Genomic DNA, 19,035 nt, shown 5'->3' with positions numbered 1-19,035 from the left:
TGGTTCCGTGTGCTATACTCAGTGTAGATTCTTGGTGCTGTCACGGAACGCGTGCATTAATTTCTATCAGATTGTTTTTTGGTTCCAGTTCCAAAACCAACCTTTTAGGGTTCTGAAACCAATTCCTTTTTCAGTGTAAAGTAAACGCTCTGAACTGGTTCAATATTAGATGGGATAAGAAAAAAACAATAACTGAACTGAACCAGTTCAACCCCGGTGGAAAAGGGGCCTGTGTGTGTGTGTGTGTGTGTGTGTGTGTGCGTCAGTCAGTGGGTGGAAGGGTCAATGGGCAGGTCAGTCGATCAGTGGGTCTACCGCTGGGCCGGCAGCCAGTCAGTCAGTCAGTCAGTCAGTCAGTCAGTCAGTCAGTCGGTCAGTCAGTAGGTGGGTCAGTGGGTCTACTGCTGGTCCGGGTGGTCGCCTGGCATCCATCCGGTCAGCCAGTCGGTGGGTGGGTCAGTGGGTGGGTCAGTGGGTCTACTGCTGGTCCGGCTGGCATCCATCCGGTCAGCCAGTCGGTGGGTGGGTGGGTGGGTGGGTCAGTGGGTCTACTGCTCGTCCGTCCGGCTGGCATCCATCCGGTCAGCCGGCCAGCCAGTGGGTCAGTGGGTCTACTGTTGGTCCGGCTGGCTGCCCGGCAGGGTGATGTTTCCCAGGTGAAGAACGGGCAGAGGGTGAGCCTCCGTGTTGAACACCCAGCTCTCCAACGGCATCAGGTCGTCGCTGGAGAACAGCAGGTACAGATACCTGGGATGGAGGGATGGAGGGGAGGGGAGGAGAGGAGAGGGGAGGGGAGGGGAGGGGAGGGGAGGGGAGGGGAGGGGAGGGGAGGGGAGGGGAGGGGATGGAGGGGAGGGGAGGGGAGGGGAGGGGAGGGGAGGGGAGGGGAGGGGAGGGGAGGGGATGGAGGGGAGGGGAGGGAGGGAGGGTGCAGGAGGATTAGACTTCAAGAGAGGCTGGAGACCAGTGTTTTCATTTAGTTTTAGTCACATTTTACCTGGAATGTTTTAGTGTTAGTCTAGTTTTAGTCGACTAAATATCATACAATTTTAGTCGACTAAATCTATTTATATGCAAATATCATGACCAATGGCATTGCAATGAACACCAATGATGACGTTTAGGTGAAAAAGAAAATAATAATAAATTAATTAATATGTTGTAGTATTGCAACGCTGGGTGCTACAGGGTTAAGACTAATAAGTGAAATCCTTTCACGAAGCCGCCAGCAGAGGGAACCAGAGTGTAACCCTGTTACCTCTGGGTCCACATGGGTGAGTCAGGGGCTAACTAGTGTTTGTTTGATCTCCTGACCACAGTGACCAACCTCTCAGCCTATCAGCTGCAGTGTGGACCAACCTCTCAGCCTATCAGCTGCAGTGTGGACCAACCTCTCAGCCTATCAGCTGCAGTGTGGACCGGGCCGCTTCTAGCCTGTCAGGACCAATATATTGGGTATTCGTCCTGACGTGACACGTCCTGCTAAACGATGCTATCATCATATCAGTATATCTATCCATTTTCTCCTCCTTTGACCAACAGTAAGTAACCCCATTTCCATCAGCCCCCTGTCGGCTTTAAATTACTCTAAAAATGATGCCCACCCAATCAGAAATGATAAATGGTAGATATTTTGTGGTATTTGAGCCTTTCGATCTGCTACTATTTTATGAAATTGAAAAGTAACAGTTAATGGCTGTTTTTACAAAAAAGCCGATCTACAAGCTCACAACGCTGCGACGCGTTGTGAGCTTGTATATCTGCTATTTTCAGCATGAAACCAAGTGTAAAATGACTTATACTGGATCTCTTGTCCACTAGTCCCTTCCTAACATTTTAGTCTAGTTTTTATTTGTTGACGAAATTGTCAGTGTATTTTAGTTACTTAGCTTGTTTTCATTTAGTTTCCACCAGTGAAAAAAGGTAGTCGACGAAAAAATTTCGTCTTAGTTTTAGTCGACGAAAACAACACTGCATGAGCAGCGACATCCAAACCACCGCTTCGGTGGTCACCTCACCACCAGAGCGGTGGTCACCTCACCACCAGAACGGTGGTCACCTCGCCACCAGAACGGTGGTCACCTCGCCACCAGAGCGGTGGTCACCTCGCCACCAGAGCGGTGGTCACCTCACCACCAGAACGGTGGTCACCTCACCACCAGAGCGGTGGTCACCTCGCCACCAGAGCGGTGGTCACCTCACCACCAGAACGGTGGTCACCTCGCCACCAGAACGGTGGTCACCTCGCCACCAGAACGGTGGTCACCTCACCACCAGAACGGTGGTCACCTCACCACCGAAAATCCAAACTATGAATAGGCCTTTTACAAAACACATATTAAGTGGCTCCCATATACATTCTGGCCATCTGATCTACAACAACAAGCTCCACTTACTTGAGCGTCTCGGCCAGGAAGAAGCTCTGCTGCACGTCGTCGTAGGTCGGGTTGGACGAGTAGACGTCCTTCACGCCCGAGAAACCGCCGCTCACCCTGCAGTACTTGTCTATGGCCTGCAGGGGGAGACACACAGAGAGGGAGAGAGACAGAGAGAGAGACGTGAGAATCGGAATGTTATCGTTACTTCCATCATGGATAACATTTCTTGTAACCACCGTGCTCTGACTTCTGGTGTGCTCTCCATCCATTAACCCATTCTGACCCGAGATCAGATTCATACGAGGTTTTCCACTGGACACACACTGGTCTGATTAACCCATTCTGACCTGAGATCAGATTCTATAAAAATGTCAGTCGTTCTTCGATTTTTCAAAAATAGCAGACCTACAAGCTCGTATCGCGCCACTCGGTGGCGCGATATGAGCTTGTAGATCTGCTATTTTTCAATAGCTAAAGCACGACATGATGCTAACACCAAAATGGGTGCCCGTTCAGAATGGGTTAAGATCAGTGGGTGAGTTGACACTGATGAAGGCTGGACAGCCGAAACATCTGTCAACTCATTTGTGATGTGGAAAATGAATCTAGTTAAATCAGTCAAAGTCAAAATGGAGGAAAACTGACTTTCTTAAAACAAAGGTCTTCATCGGGGGCTCCTGAGGTAGAAAAACATGTGTACAGGTGTGTGTGTGTGTGTGTGTGTGCGCATGCGCGCACGTGCATGCGCGTGTGGGACACTGCAGAGGACAAAGCAGCGGTCCATGAAAACAGGAAACAACAGGAGCCCCACAAAAGTCCTTGTGCTGACAGCCACCTGGTCACACACACACAGAGGGACAGCCACCAGGAGGAGTGTGTGTGTGTGTGTGTGTGTGTGTGTGTGTGTGTGTGTGTGTGTGTGTGTGTGTGTGTGTGTGTGTACTAGGGCTGTCCCCGACTAAGGATTTGTATAGTCGACTGATAGATGAATAAATTTGCTGTTAGTCGACTAATAGTCGACTAAGCAAAAAAATTGTATATAAAAATACAATATTTACAAAAATATACAAAAATATTGTATTATTCCACTAGGTCTGTGGGGGACATAAACACATTTGAACATTCTGACTGTTCAAATCTTTTTTTTTAACAACTGAGAGGCTTGTCATTAGCCAGATTGAGCACAGCAGGTGAGATTGAGATTCTGGAGTCTATCAGGCCAGCGCACTGTGCGATTCAAGTCACAGGCAGTGGCACATTGCCACACAGGCAGACACACTCCACATGCACATTGGAGATTTGAACAGTCAGAATGTTCAAATGTGTTTATGTCCCCCACAGACCTAGTGGAATAATACAATATTTTTGTATATTTTTGTAAATATTGTATTTTTATATACAATTTTTTGGGGCAAAAAAAAAAAGAGGTGGTCAGTCGACTGAGACCCGTTCCGATCGATTAGTCGACTATTCGACTAATCGAGGTCAGCCCTAGTGTGTACGTGCATGTGAGAGAGGAATGTAGTCGCAGTATTTAACCAGGGTATCACAACAAGGCCTCGCTCAGTTTTTCGGTGTCTTCCGGCATCTCTTCGTCCCCCACCAGCCTTCGCCCCCCCGTCCCCCCCCCCCCCGTCCCCCCAGACACACAGGGAGAAGAGAGAGAGAGAGAGAGAGAGAGAGAGAGAGAGAGGAACAGAGAGATTGAAAGCCAGATTCACCTCCAATCAACTCATATTTTTGAAAATGGTAGCAGATCAAGGCATGTGACTGGCGAGGCAGCAGAATAAAGAAGCAGACAGACAGCCTGATTAGGTGTTTTATATATCTCTGCTTCCTCAGAGACGGCCCGAGGCGAAAATCAACCGGCAGCTTTTGATCCGTTTGGTACTTTTCTATGGTCAGCACATTAAATAATGGAAAACAAAAAGGAAGGCTGTCTGCACACACAGACACACACAAAAAACGCTTCTGATAGACATTATGGAGACTAAAGGCTGGTTGGCTAGCCTCGCTTCTGAGAGATGTGAGCCGTTTGAAAATGTTTGGAAACTTTTAAAACTTTTTTTCCCCCTATACAGCTATAGAGCGGCGCAGTCCCTCCCCCTTTCAGAACAACGAACGGCCCAGGAAATGAAATGCAATGCATTCTGACCATAAGTATTTATTTAAAGACGGTTACGCCGCGGACAAAGCCAACTCGGATCGTGACAAATCATGACAATGAACACAATGTTTTGGGCCGATCAAATAATTTATAAGAAGAAAAACGAAACAAATAGTGTTGTCTCCTGCCTTTAATTTCTTCTTTCTAATGATTTGATCGGCCCAAAATATTGTGTTTCATTGTCATGATTTGTCACGATCCGAGTTGGCTTTGTCCGCGGCGTAACCGTCTTTAAATAAATACTTTAAAGAAAGTCCTATGGTCAGAATGCATTGCATTGCATTTCCTGGGCCGTTTGTTGTTCTGAAAGGGGGATCGAGGGACTGCGCCGCTCTATACACGTATCAATATTTGCCATTGAAAATGACACAGGAGAAGATTAGATCAAATGTCCGCCAAATATGAAGTAGATTTGTACGATGACAAGAGCGCCCCTCACTTCACACGGGTGTGATTTTTACCTTAATCCATTCTGACCGGGCACCCATTTTGGTGTCGGCATCATGTTATGCTTTAGCTATTGAAAAATAGCAGATCTACAAGCTCATATCGCGCCACCGAGTGGCGAGATACGAGCTTGTAGGTCTGCTATTTTTGAAGAATCGAAGAACGACTGACATTTTTAGAATCTGATCTCAGGTCAGAATGGGTTAATCAGACCAGTGTGTGTCCAGTGGAAACCTCGTATGAATCTGATCTCAGGTCAGAATGGGTTAATCTCCTCTTCTGGGGGTTCCCTGGTACAAAACATTTTCAGATGGGGGGTCTGTGATTGAAATACACTATTAGAGCGGTGCCTGTTGTTTGGGCAACTGGCCTACTTGGAACGATGCAAGTTGTAATTTGCATGAAGCCCCACCCAGTTAATAATGTCTGTGTCCCTTTTTTGCCCAAATATGGAGTCTATGCAGATGTCATGTCAGAACCACTATTCTGATGTCAGAACAGGCCAGCTCCATATATGGAGATATAGAGGGGTGATCAGGTCCCAGACAGAGCCCGGGCAGAGGCTTTTGTGCTGATTCTGGTCAACCGGCTATCCGACGGACTCGACACCGGGCACTGACTGCACTCCCTGTGGTGGTGACTGTGGAACACGTGTGTGTCGAATGAAGTTGGTTTATTACAGACTTATATACACTTGTACAGTACGTACAGTACGCACACACAGAGAGACTTGGTGCATTTATAGATCGGTATCAATTTGGGGATCCTCAGCACGAAAACGTTTTGAGAACCGATGCTTAACCCATTCTGAACGGGCACCCATTTTGGTGTCGGCATCATGTCGTGCTTTAGCTATTGAAAAATAGCAGATCTACAAGCTCATATCGCGCCACCGAGTGGCGCGATACGAGCTTGTAGGTCTGCTATTTTTGGAAAAAAATCGAAGAACGACTGACATTTTTTTAATCTGATCTCAGGTCAGAATGGGTTCGTCAGACCAGCGTGTGTCCAGTGAAACCTCGTATGAATCTGATCTCAGGTCAGAATGGCTTAATAATAAGCGCCAAGCGGTGCTCCTCTCGGCCTGTAATGAATCAGAGTGGAGACGATGGGCGCGCGGCGGGCGGTTAGAGAGGGTCGTGAGGGGCAGCGGCGCTAATGTGCGTTGGAGCTACAGTCCTTCACCTTCAGCAGACCTCTCTGCTATTAATAGGAAAAACACTAACATTATCATAAACACAGCCAACCCCCTCTTATTAGAAAGGTGACCACGAAGCCGTTTTATCGCTGCTGCTGGGCACAAACCTTTGCAATCTGCATAATTCAACGTCCTTTTCATACATTAATGCCCCTTACTGTGGTGGTGGAATTAGCTCATTTAGCCATTTCTGTTTGGTTTCGGGTGTGTCTGCGGGTATTGTATTGGCAAACGCTCGAATCGAAATAATAACTGCATTGGATGCATTATTTATTGGAACACAGGTTCCTTTTTGCTTTGTCTTTTTTTTACTTCCCGAAACAGTTTTGTACTTTCTGCCCGAGAGTGATGTAATGCCTTATTACAGGCAGAGAGAGAGAGACACTGAGAGAGAGAGAGACAGAGAGAGAGAGAACAGTGGCGTGCACAGATACACTAGGGGGTGCTAGAGCACCCCCTGCCCTTTTGGCAATTTTGCTTTTTTCTTTTTTTTAATCTTGATAAAAAAAAACGCTTCTACTATATTATTTAGGCCCCCACAATCTAAAGATATGTTTCTATGTCAGTGGTTCTTCGATTAAAGAAAAATAGCAGACCTACAAGCTCGTAGCGCTTGTAGATCTGCTATTTTTCAATAGCTAAAGCACCAAAATGGGTTCCCGCCCCAAAATGCGCTGCACAAGGTGCCCTTTTTTTCACTTGAGCACCTGCCCCTCTAATTGTCTCTGCACGCCACTGAGAGAGACACTCAGTCACTCAGTCAGTCAGTTGTATTCATCTAATATCCGATGAGTCAAGTGGACGATGGCGACTTTGTCCAAACAGAATAAAGGGCCTTGCAAACGTGAAGCGAAGAACACAGGCGTTGTTGCCTGGATCAACACAGGTCTCCTCCAGGTCTGCTCAAGAGGGCCTGGATCAACACAGGTCTCCTCCAGGTCTGCTCAAGAGGGCCTGGATCAACACAGGTCTCCTCCAGGTCTGCTCAAGACGGCCTGGATCAACACAGGTCTCCTCCAGGTCTGCTCAAGAGGGCCTGGATCAACACAGGTCTCCTCCAGGTCTGCTCAAGAGGGCCTGGATCAACACAGGTCTCCTCCAGGTCTGCTCAAGAGGGCCTGGATCAACACAGGTCTCCTCCAGGTCTGCTCAAGAGGGCCTGGATCAACACAGGTCTCCTCCAGGTCTGCTCAAGAGGGCCTGGATCAACACAGGTCTCCTCCAGGTCTGCTCAAGAGGGCCTGGATCAACACAGGTCTCCTCCAGGTCTGCTCAAGAGGGCCTGGATCAACACAGGTCTCCTCCAGGTCTGCTCAAGAGGGCCTGGATCAACACAGGTCTCCTCCAGGTCTGCTCAAGAGGGCCTGGATCAACACAGGTCTCCTCCAGGTCTGCTCAAGAGGGCCTGGATCAACACAGGTCTCCTCCAGGTCTGCTCAAGAGGGCCTGGATCAACACAGGTCTCCTCCAGGTCTGCTCAAGAGGGCCTGGATCAACACAGGTCTCCTCCAGGTCTGCTCAAGAGGGCCTGGATCAACACAGGTCTCCTCCAGGTCTGCTCAAGAGGGCCTGGATCAACACAGGTCTCCTCCGGGTCTGCTCAAGAGGGCCTGGATCAACACAGGTCTCCTCCAGGTCTGCTCAAGAGGGCCTGGATCAACACAGGTCTCCTCCAGGTCTGCTCAAGAGGGCCTGGATCAACACAGGTCTCCTCCAGGTCTGCTCAAGAGGGCCTGGATCAACACAGGTCTCCTCCAGGTCTGCTCAAGAGGGCCTGGATCAACACAGGTCTCCTCCAGGTCTGCTCAAGAGGGCCTGGATCAACACAGGTCTCCTCCAGGTCTGCTCAAGAGGGCCTGGATCAACACAGGTCTCCTCCAGGTCTGCTCAAGAGGGCCTGGATCAACACAGGTCTCCTCCGGGTCTGCTCAAGAGGGCCTGGATCAACACAGGTCTCCTCCGGGTCTGCTCAAGAGGGCCTGGATCAACACAGGTCTCCTCCAGGTCTGCTCAAGAGGGGCGCAAGCGTAACAAAAAAGCTAAACAGAATCCAGGTCTGGTGAGTCACGGGCGTGCATGTTAACGAGCACACGCGCAACAAATTAACGGGACCGTGCTCATGTAAATATGCTTGCGTTGTCGCACCATGACTGACGCTTCTGTCACTGAATGCAGGCTATGACACGCAAACCCTGTCTAGCTGCTGCCCTGTTCTAACGTTGTTTGTTTTACAACAACCCCTACTTGATCCAGGCTCTCTGGAGAAACCCGTGTTCAGTTTTAAATGTAGACTTGATGGGTCTCATAATGAGGTGATTAATTAAGGTGTTGACCAATCCCAGGTTCAGCACAGTCTCATATGTGGAAACACTGGTATGTGTGCCAGTGTGTGTATATATTCTTTTATTAGGTCTTTCATTGGGTTGTTGTATTGCCTGACACAGTTATCTACCATTAACCTTGACATATCTTTGTTTTGTTTTTAGAACCTTCTCCCTCAAGAGGGCCTGCGTTTGCCAGGAACCACCATTTGTAAATAAGACTTAATGACTTGCCTGCTTAAATGAAGGTTATAGAAAAATAAACAAATGAAATCACGTGGATCTCACGGGAACAGAGTGGCTGCAATGTGGATCTCACAGAGCCCCGGTCAGAGAGAGCTCTCCTGACTTACGCTATAGAATGGCGTGGTAGTGGTACTGACCTGCGCTGCCTCCCAGCCCCACTGGCGGTACTTGGGGTCGTGGGTGAACCTCCACATGTACCAGTAGGTCTCGATGACCTCCGGACGCAGGATGTAGTACTTCTCGTTCTGACGCACCGCCACCGCCTCCAGGCCACTGTCGAACTTGAAGGCCTCCGGACCCAGCTTCAGCACTGTGTGGAAACAAGAGATAATACAGGGAGGGAGAGTTTTTACACAGCTTCAGCACTGTGACCCAGCTTCAGCACTGTGTGGAAACAGAGAGAATAGAGGGAGGGAGAGTTTTACACAGTGGTTTTCAACCATTTTCATACCAAGGCACATTATTTATTTATTCTGAATTTGAGCCATGGTTGGACCACCATTTGATGACATTTAGCCTCTCAAACCCAAAAATAAAGAATATTTTGGTGTCGTTGAATAATAATTCTGTCCACATTTCCATGCCGTTGTTGATGTTGGCACCATTAGCCCATTCTGACCTGAGATCAGATTCTAGAAATGTCTATTACATCCTGACAGTTTCATTATTAACCCATTCTGACCTGAGATCAGATTCTAAAAGTGTCTTCGATTTTTCAAAAAATAGCAGACCTACAAGCTCGTATCGCGCCACTCGGGGGCGCGATATGAGCTTGTAGATCTGCTATTTTTCAATAGCTAAAGCACAACATGATGCCAACACCAAAATGGGTGCCCGGTCAGAATGGGTTAGGAGAAATAACAGGAAAACGATGATCAAATGAACAATTCTACATTCTACATTAAATCAGGCTGCATTCTGTAGCCCAAACTGTGCAGACTTCTTGTACTAAATCATGTAGACTACAGCGAGGAAGAAATAAGACATTGCTTTAGATGTTTCTTGAATATCGGCCAATAAGGATAATGAGGACTTTAGCGATGCATCTAGAGAGTTCCACAAATGGGTCCATTTGGTTATCAACTCTACATACAGTAGCTGGGGACCACCTGGAACCCCCTCAAGGACCACTGGTAAAGCACATTTGTATGGTCAAGGACCCCCTTAGATGAGAGAGATGAAGCAGGACCCCCCCCCCCCCCCCCCCCCCCCCCCCGGCGGTGGCTCAGGGGTAGAGTGCCTGGATGGTAACCGTAAGGTTGCCAGTTCGAACCCGGTCTCCCCCACAGTTACTGTCGAAGTGTCCTTGAGCAAGACACTGAACCCCTAATTGCTCCCGATGTGCTAGTTGGTGCCTTGCATGGTTTCCGCTGCCATCGGTGTATGAATGGGTGAATGTAATGCACAATCTCTGTAAAGCGCCTTGGATAAAGGCGCTATATAAATGCACCATTTACCATTTACCACTACATGTTGAAATGTACAACATCATGTTTTGATTTTGATTTCATAGTTGCCTTCATAGACATGTTTGACAGCAATGTCTGTCATCTGTGTTAATGTTAATGTGAATTTTCAGACACCTCGATACTAACTATGAGGACCCCTTTTGAAGACCCCCATGGCTAGCACAGTTCAACAACAACAACAACAAGGCAAATGCAATGCTCTACACAGAACATACAAAAAGGAAACACATTTATACAGTGACATTATAATGTATGAAACAAAAAAATATATATAACTAAAGATTAACAGTTGCAGCGGCGCAGAAGAGATGTAAGAGAAAACAAAGGAGGGGGGGTATGTGGGAGGGGGAGGGGGAGAGAGAGAGAGATAGGGAGGGAGAGGGAGGGAGGGAGGGAGGGAGAGAGGGAGAGATAGGGAGAGAGATAGGGAGGGAGAGAGGGAGGGAGAGAGGGAGGGAGAGAGAGAGAGAGATAGGGAGAGAGAGAGAGATAGGGAGGGAGAGGGAGGGAGAGAGAGATAGGGAGAGAGAGAGAGAGAGATAGGGAGAGAGAGAGAGATAGGGAGGGAGAGGGAGAGAGAGAGAGAGATAGGGAGGGAGAGGGAGAGAGAGAGAGAGATAGGGAGAGAGAGAGAGAGAGAGATAGGGAGGGAGAGAGAGACAGAGGTAAAGGGGAGTTCAGTTGGCGCAGACTGCTGTGAATTATCCTGTTATGTTATAGTGTGTTTGTGGTTTGGTTTTTCTCAGGCTTTGCTGGCGTCTAGCAGCCACTGGGGCTTTTCTGCAAATTAAGCCTGATAGGCATGATGAGGGGCTATGCTACACTACGGTACAGTGATGCGTGGGGGGGGGGGGGGGGGGGGGGGCATGCATAAACATCACAGCATCCAGACTGTGGGGAACCGCATTGGCTGAAAGTAGCAGCTTGGGAAATATCAACGTGAAAATAGAAGATGGGGGCTATTTTCAGCAAAGCTTTCCAAACAACAACAGAAAATACAACCAGCGTAGCTCCCTGAGGGACTCCGCGGATCAACCTTATATGGGGGGTTTAAGTAAAGGAATTAAAGCATACACGTGCACACACACACACACACACACAGACACGTGCATTCACTTGCATGTCGTACAATATGTGCGGTGTTGTATCGAGCACACACACACACTTTTGTGCCACCTCATTAAAGTGCAACGACAAGAGGATAACCTTGTTCAACGTCACTGTCAAATTCCATGCTCTCTCTCTCGGTTGCTGTGGAAACCTGTACTCGTTTATATTTCGGAGGGTGAGCTGGGGGTTAACTCAAGCTTACTAGAACCCCCTATAGCGCGAGCACACGTGCATACACACACACACACACACACACACACACACACACACACACACACACACACACACACACACACACACACACACACACACACACACACACACACACACACACACACACACACACACACACACACACACACACACACACACACACACACACACACACACACACACACACACACACACACACACGTTTCTCAAGGTGACATGGGACCACTATGAGTTTTGTAATAATCCCAGATAGGTGTGAGTGGTCAACATTTACACGGCCCCTGTCGGGGGGGGAAACCTTATGGGTCCATAAACACTGACACTAGATTATACTAAATCTCCCTAAAACAGATGCATTCTCTAATTGCTTATAGACATCTTGTAAATTAAGTAATGCATATGTTTAACAATAATTTGGCCCAGGCCGTAGCGTAACGGTCTGGGCACCGGACTGGTGATCCAGTCGCGGTGTGCCGCGGGTTCGACTCCCGAACCCGACACGGCCTTTACCGCATGTCATCCCCCCATCTCTCTCCCGTTTCCTGTCAGCCTACTATCTGTCCCTTAAAAAAAAAATCAATAAAAGGCGTAAGCCGCAAAAAAATATCTTAAAAAAAAAACAAAAAACAATAATTTGACTTGGGGTTTCATCCCGACAGCAGCGATATCAGAGGGGGGGGGGGGGGGGGGTGGGGGGGACATGTCTGACATGAAGTGTTGGACAGAGTATGACGGGGTATCACGGGGTGTTTTCTGTGCACGTGAGCATGTACATTTTACCTGTCTTTTAGGACTCGTGGCAGGTGTATAGTGTGTGTGTGTGTGTGTGTGTGTGTGCGTGTCACACACCTGTCCTGTCGTAGGACTCGTGGCAGGTGTGTGCGATCTCGGCTCCCAGCTGCAGCCAGTGTCCAGCCTTGTCGTCGGGCGAGCCGTCTGCGCCCAGGGCGAACATGCCGCCGGCGAAGCAGGTCAGGTGACCCATCTTCCGCTCCAGGTGGCCGTTCTTCCACTCGCCGATGAACGTCAGGCCGCCGTTCGACTTGCGGATCAGATGGCGCTCGATGGCCTGAGGGGGGGGGGGGGGGGGGGTGGGTGGGTGGGAGGGAGGGGGGAGCATGCTTTAACCCACTTTCACCTGAGATCAGATTCTAAAAAGGTCTTCTACATCCTGACAGTTTTCTGAAAAAGCTATGTTTCTATGTCAGCCGTTCTTCGATTTTTCAAAAATAGCAGACCTACAAGCTCGTGAGCTTGTAGGTCTGCTATTTTTCAATAGCTAAAGCATAACATAATGCTAACACCAAAAGGGGGTTCCCGCCCAGAATGGGTTAAACCACTGGTTTTCATCTCTTTTCATGTTCATTTGTGTCATGGACCCGTCCTAGAAATTCGTAGATGTAAACATTAAAAAATATCCATTTATAAAAGAGTATCTTTGTAACTCTTCTCTATACATTACAGTACAGCCATTTCCTGTGAGATGATCTCATCTGTCACACTCCTTTTGTCCCATTTCTTGAACCTATCGGCTCACGTCTTGAGGGGGGGGGGGGGGGGTTTGGCTGTAGTGGGAGAAAATGCTAGAAAGGCGGTGGCTAGGGGTGTAACGATACATTTTAACCCATTCTGACCTGAGATCAGATTCATACGAGGTTTCCCACTGGACACACACTGGTCTGATGAACCCATTCTGACCTGAGATCAGATTCTAAAAATGTCAGTCGTTCTTCGATTTTTCAAAAATAGCAGACCTACAAGCTCATATCGCGCCACTCGGTGGCGCGATATGAGCTTGTAGATCTGCTATTTTTCAATAGCTAAAGCATAACATGATGCCGACACCAAAATGGGTGCCCGTTCAGAATGGGTTAACAGCGATATGATACGTATCACGATATTGACAATATGATACATGGACTATATTGGTTCATTATGGCGATTACGATACGATTCAATGATTTGAAATCGATACAGTAACTATTTAAAATACATTGACATTATTTTAAATGAAGTAATTAAACCCCTCTTTTTATTTTTTTCTTCTGAAAATTGATAAAAATTGATTGGAAAACGATAGTCAATGTTGCTGTTTTCATTTCGATATACTTCGATTCTTGAAATTAAAATAGATTTTTTGATGCAATTACTATTATCGATACACCCCTAGCAGTGACCATTTGTGGCTCTACTGTGAGTCTAACTCCATTGCAATGATCAGTCATGTGAGTTTGGCTCCTTTACTCGAGTGAAACACCCATACCGTTAACTTAAGTCTGAATTATTGTCTTGCCTCATTTGTGTATGGTTTTCCTGAGCATGCACAGATTCCCTTCACAGACCACCATTCCATGAGATTTAGCCTCTCATCTCTAACCCAAAACTTGGTATATTTAATTGTGTTGCCGTTGGATAATATTTTGTCCACAATTCCATGCTGTATTGACGTGATAGGAGAGATAACAAGCAAACGATCAAAATAATAATTCTTCTACATTCTCTCTAATTGTGTAGACTTCTTGTAAATTAACCGATGCAGATGTTTATCAATAATTTAACTCTTGACAGAAACCAAACCTGGAGAGTTAAAGCTCCGCCTCTCGGCTCCTCATCTGACGTCCATGGTGTGAAGGAACCATTTAATACAATGTTTTTAATTAAACCAGAGAGAGTAAAGCAGTCACATGACAACAACATGGGGGGCTGTGATTGGACAGCTCACCTCGATGGCGTCATCGTAGGTCTTGCGCGCCTCCGTGTCCGTCTTGTCGGACATGAGCCACGCCTTCAGCAGATACTCATAGAAGCTGTCCCCCAGGCCGCCCACCGACGTGTGGTCTGTGGTGGAGAGACACCGAGACACACAGAGAGAGAGAGAGAGAGTTACTCATAGAAGCTGTCCCCCAGGCCGCCCACCGACGTGTGGTCTGTGGTGGAGAGACACCGAGACACACAGAGAGAGAGAGAGAGAGTTACTCATAGAAGCTGTCCCCCAGGCCGCCCACCGACGTGTGGTCTGTGGTGGAGAGACACCGAGACACACAGAGAGAGAGAGAGAGAGAGAGAGTTACTCATAGAAGCTGTCCCCCAGGCCGCCCACCGACGTGTGGTCTGTGGTGGAGAGACACCGAGACACACAGAGAGAGAGAGAGAGAGTTACTCATAGAAGCTGTCCCCCAGGCCGCCCACCGACGTGTGGTCTGTGGTGGAGAGACACCGAGACACACAGAGAGAGAGAGAGAGAGAGAGAGTTACTCATAGAAGCAGGCCGCCCACCGACGTGTGGTCTGTGGTGGAGAGACACCGAGACACACAGAGAGAGAGAGAGAGAGTTACTCATAGAAGCTGTCCCCCAGGCCGCCCACCGACGTGTGGTCTGTGGTGGAGAGACACCGAGACACACAGAGAGAGAGTTACTCATAGAAGCTGTCCCCCAGGCCGCCCACCGACGTGTGGTCTGTGGTGGAGAGACACAGAGACACACAGAGAGAGAGAGAGAGAGAGAGAGTTACTCATAGAAGCTGTCCCCCAGGCCGCCCACCGGGTGTGTGGTCTACTCTGTGGTGGAGTAGCCTTGGGTCCACCTTTGCTTTCTACGGTGGAGTGTGTGTGTGTGTGTGTACGTGTGTGTGTGTGTGTGTGTGTGTGTGTGTGTGTGTGTGTGTGTGTGTGTGTGTGTACGTGTGTGTGTGTGTGTGTGTGTGTGTGTGTGTGTGTGTGTGTGTGTGTGTGTGTGTGTGTGTGTGTACGTGTGTGCGTCAATTTAACAAAGGTGCAGACGATCAGAAATCAGCAGAGAGTGATGGACGTTTGCGCTGCTCTATGCCGAATTGAAGTGGACTCTGTCCAGACTCTCTCTGGAAGTAAAAACGTCTGGGTTTCCGAGGCTAGTGGTGGAGAGACACAGAGAGAGAGAGAGAGAGAGAGAGAGAGAGAGAGAGAGAGAGAGAGAGAGAGAGAGAGAGAGAGAGAGAGAGGAGAGATGAGAGAGAGAGAGAGAGAGGGGGGCAGGACAGAGAGAGAGAGAGGCAGACAGACAGACAGACAGGACAGAGAGAGGCAGACAGACAGACAGACAGGACAGAGAGAGGGTGCAGAGAGAGACAGAGTGGAGAGAGAGACAGACAGACAGACATGACAGAGCGGGTGTGAAAGAGAGAGAGGGTGGAGAGAGAGAGAGAAAATGGGCAGAGTGAATTATTCATGCTCTCCCTGGCAGAGACGAATGGCATCAAAACAAAACCATCCATACTCGTGTTGCTTGGTGTTTGATCTGAGTTTTGTTTACACCCCAATGCCCCCCCCACACACACACACACACACACACACACCTCTCCAACTTTCATTTTGCTCTAACTTTATTCTGTCTCAACGGATCGTCATCATATTGAGAATCTCATGCTGCCAGCGCTCAGCCACACATACTGTAATAACGGATCATATACTGTAATACTGTAATCTCATGCTGCCAGCGCTCAGCCACACATACTGTAATAGCACATGTGACGTGAGGGGTACAATAGGTGCACACGCAAACACGCAAATGTACATGCTTGCACCGACGAGAGAACAGTGTTGATTTCGTCGACTAAACTAAGACGAAAATTGTTCGTCGACTACCTTTTTTCACTGATGAAACTAAATGGAAACTAAATGAAAACTCAGCTATGACGACTAAAACTAAATATACTGACAATTTCGTCTACAAATAAAACTAGACGAAGGGACTAGTGGACAAGAGATCCGGTCATTTTACACTTGGTTGCATGCTGAAAATAGGCCCGCCAAAATATATTTTACTCGACTAAATCTACTGTAGATTTAGTCGACTAAAATCTTATGATATTTAGTCGACTAAATCTAGACTAACACTAAAACATTCCAGGTGACTACAATGTGACTGAAACTAAATGAATACTATTGAAGAGACTATGACTAAAATTCTGCCAAAAACAACACTGAACGCTCCATAATACTCTGTGGTTGTCTTCCTCCCCTAGCCTGGGTTCCAGCCTAATTGGCCTGCAGATTTGTATTGTCACTTCACTACTCAAGTCTGGCCAGCAGGAGGCAGCAGACTGAGTATACAAATAATTGTAGTGGAGTAACAGTACAATATTTGCCTCTGAGATGTAGTAGCAGAGTAGAAGTAGAAGTAAAAGTATTGGAAATTGGAAGTGCTCAAGTACAAATACGTCACAAATTGTACAGCAGTACGATTAGTACAATTAAGTACAGCACGTAAGCACAGCAAGTGAATGTAATTAGCTGCTTTCCACCACCGCATGCGTGCATGCGCAGCCTGCACTGAAGGCAGACTTCAGCATGCGTGCATGCGCAGCCTGCACTGAAGGCAGACTTCAGCATGCGTGCATGCGCAGCCTGCACTGAAGGCAGACTTCAGCATGCGTGCGTGCACAGCCTGCACTGAAGGCAGACTTCAGCATGCGTGCGTGCACAGCCTGCACTGAAGGCAGACTTCAGCATGCTTGCATGCGCAGCCTGCACTGAAGGCAGACTTCAGCATGCTTGCATGCGCAGCCTGCACTGAAGGCAGACTTCAGCATGCTTGCATGCGCAGCCTGCACTGAAGGCAGACTTCAGCATGCTTGCATGCGCAGCCTGCACTGAAGGCAGACTTCAGCATGCTTGCATGCGCAGCCTGCACTGAAGGCAGACTTCAGCATGCTTGCATGCGCAGCCTGCACTGAAGGCAGACTTCAGCATGCTTGCATGCGCAGCCTGCACTGAAGGCAGACTTCAGCATGCTTGCATGCGCAGCCTGCACTGAAGGCAGACTTCAGCATGCTTGCATGCGCAGCCTGCACTGAAGGCAGACTTCAGCATGCTTGCATGCGCAGCCTGCACTGAAGGCAGACTTCAGCATGCTTGCATGTGCAGCCTGCACTGAAGGCAGACTTCAGCATGCTTGCATGCGCAGCCTGCACTGAAGGCAGACTTCAGCATGCGTGCATGCACAGCCTGCACTGAAGGCAGACTTCAGCATGCTTGCATGCGCAGCCTGCACTGAAGGCAGACTTCAGCATGCGTGCATGCACAGCCTGCACTGAAGGCAGACTTCAGGAGGAGTTGCAGTAGAAGCTCATCATGCATGTGTGTTTGGTGCACAGCAGCATCTGTCAGTCATGACACCCACACACACCCACACACACCCACACACACACCCACACACACACACACACACACACACACACACACACACACACACACACACACACTCACTCACCGCAGGTTTCCGATACCCTTGGCAATACGGCTGAGAAAATGATGACCTGCTAAGGTTATAAGTGGCGGTGTTGCGGTATAAATGATAGATGTCTGAGCACGCGACAGACGGACGGACGGGAATCTGATGCCACACACACAAGCCAACAAGCACCGCGGTATACCGCCGCTGGGGGAGGGATCGGCGACAAAGGTTAGAAAGGAACGTATTTTCCATTAACATCGCATCCTGTAAATGTAGAATCCGGGGGGGGGGGGGGGGGGGGCAAAGGTGGTGGATGTTATGGAAAGATCCGCAGGCCACTAGAGGTAAAGTTGTACACATCTCGTGGACGTCCTATGGTTGCTTAGATCTGTCCAGAGTGTGCTGAATGAATAATGGATTGATATGAAACTTATACTGGGCTAAAGATTGAATGGTTCAGATTAGTAGCCGTGTTTACTTTCACTTCTCTTCTTAATAGACTCCAAACTAATTCCAGTCTTCTAAAAAGTGTGGCCACCTACAGTATGTATGTCACACAGATAAGGGAAGTGAACAGGAGATGGCATGTGTGTTTTTTTTCTTTTTGTCATCTAGGAGGTCCTGGGTTCGTTTCACGCTGTGTTTTTCCGTCTCGTTTGCCGCACTGAAAACGGTGGCCGCTACACGGATACCGAACTGTGCCGCCGAGGGCCGTTTCATGGCTGTACACTGCAGGATGGGCGGGGATGTTGGTCCTGAACGCAGAGCGCAGTGCCAACGCTGAGAGTCAGCAGCCCGAGCAATAATGTCTGAAGCTAACGGCACCATAGCTCCAGTGGGTTCCATTTAACGCTGAGCCTGTGGCTCATTAGCTTAGCATAGCACATAGCGGTAGTGGTGCTTAGCAGATGCTTGCTGTTGTGTTACGACGCCACACACACACACACACACACACACACAGACGCACACACAGCCAAAAGTGTACAGCTTTCTCGTCCCGTTGCGGTGCGGTAAATAATACTAGCCGTCTAACTCTGCACCAGGGGTCATCAAGGATCGTACATGGACAAAATGTGTCTGTGGCAACTTTTATATTTTCTGTTTTACACACCCATTATAATGTTCTTATTTTCATCATACGGCCCAATTACAATTACTAAGTATCCAGATTTTCGTGGAAGGAACACGTTATTCCAACCAGTTCCTTTCATCAGGCGCCCCGGCTGGCCAGGGGGAGGTAGTTTAGAGACCAGGATTACTGCATGTTTTTCGTGA

The 19,035-nt window shown here is 48.3% G+C and overlaps 1 protein-coding gene across 1 annotated transcript in view; it reads right to left on the bottom strand.

Annotated features, from left to right (window-relative positions):
• Window positions 1-564: 564 nt before the first annotated feature.
• The window catches only part of man1a2 (mannosidase, alpha, class 1A, member 2), a gene marked incomplete at its 5' end in the record, with an annotated part of 30,803 nt that continues 12,332 nt past the window's right edge, over window positions 565-19,035 (bottom strand). The window contains 5 exons of the mRNA XM_083776127.1: window positions 565-747; window positions 2,397-2,512; window positions 8,895-9,067; window positions 12,399-12,618; window positions 14,272-14,387. Of these exons, the coding sequence (XP_083632253.1) occupies window positions 612-747; window positions 2,397-2,512; window positions 8,895-9,067; window positions 12,399-12,618; window positions 14,272-14,387 (761 nt within the window). The 3' untranslated portion in view covers window positions 565-611. The remainder of the gene's footprint in view (window positions 748-2,396; window positions 2,513-8,894; window positions 9,068-12,398; window positions 12,619-14,271; window positions 14,388-19,035) is intronic.

This window comes from Protomyctophum parallelum (assembly GCF_964188405.1).
Source record: "Protomyctophum parallelum genome assembly, chromosome: 11".
Classification (NCBI taxonomy): Eukaryota; Metazoa; Chordata; class Actinopteri; order Myctophiformes; family Myctophidae; genus Protomyctophum; species Protomyctophum parallelum.
The sequence above is the reverse complement of the archived record's forward strand: the minus strand, read 5'-3'. Positions and strand labels throughout refer to the sequence as shown.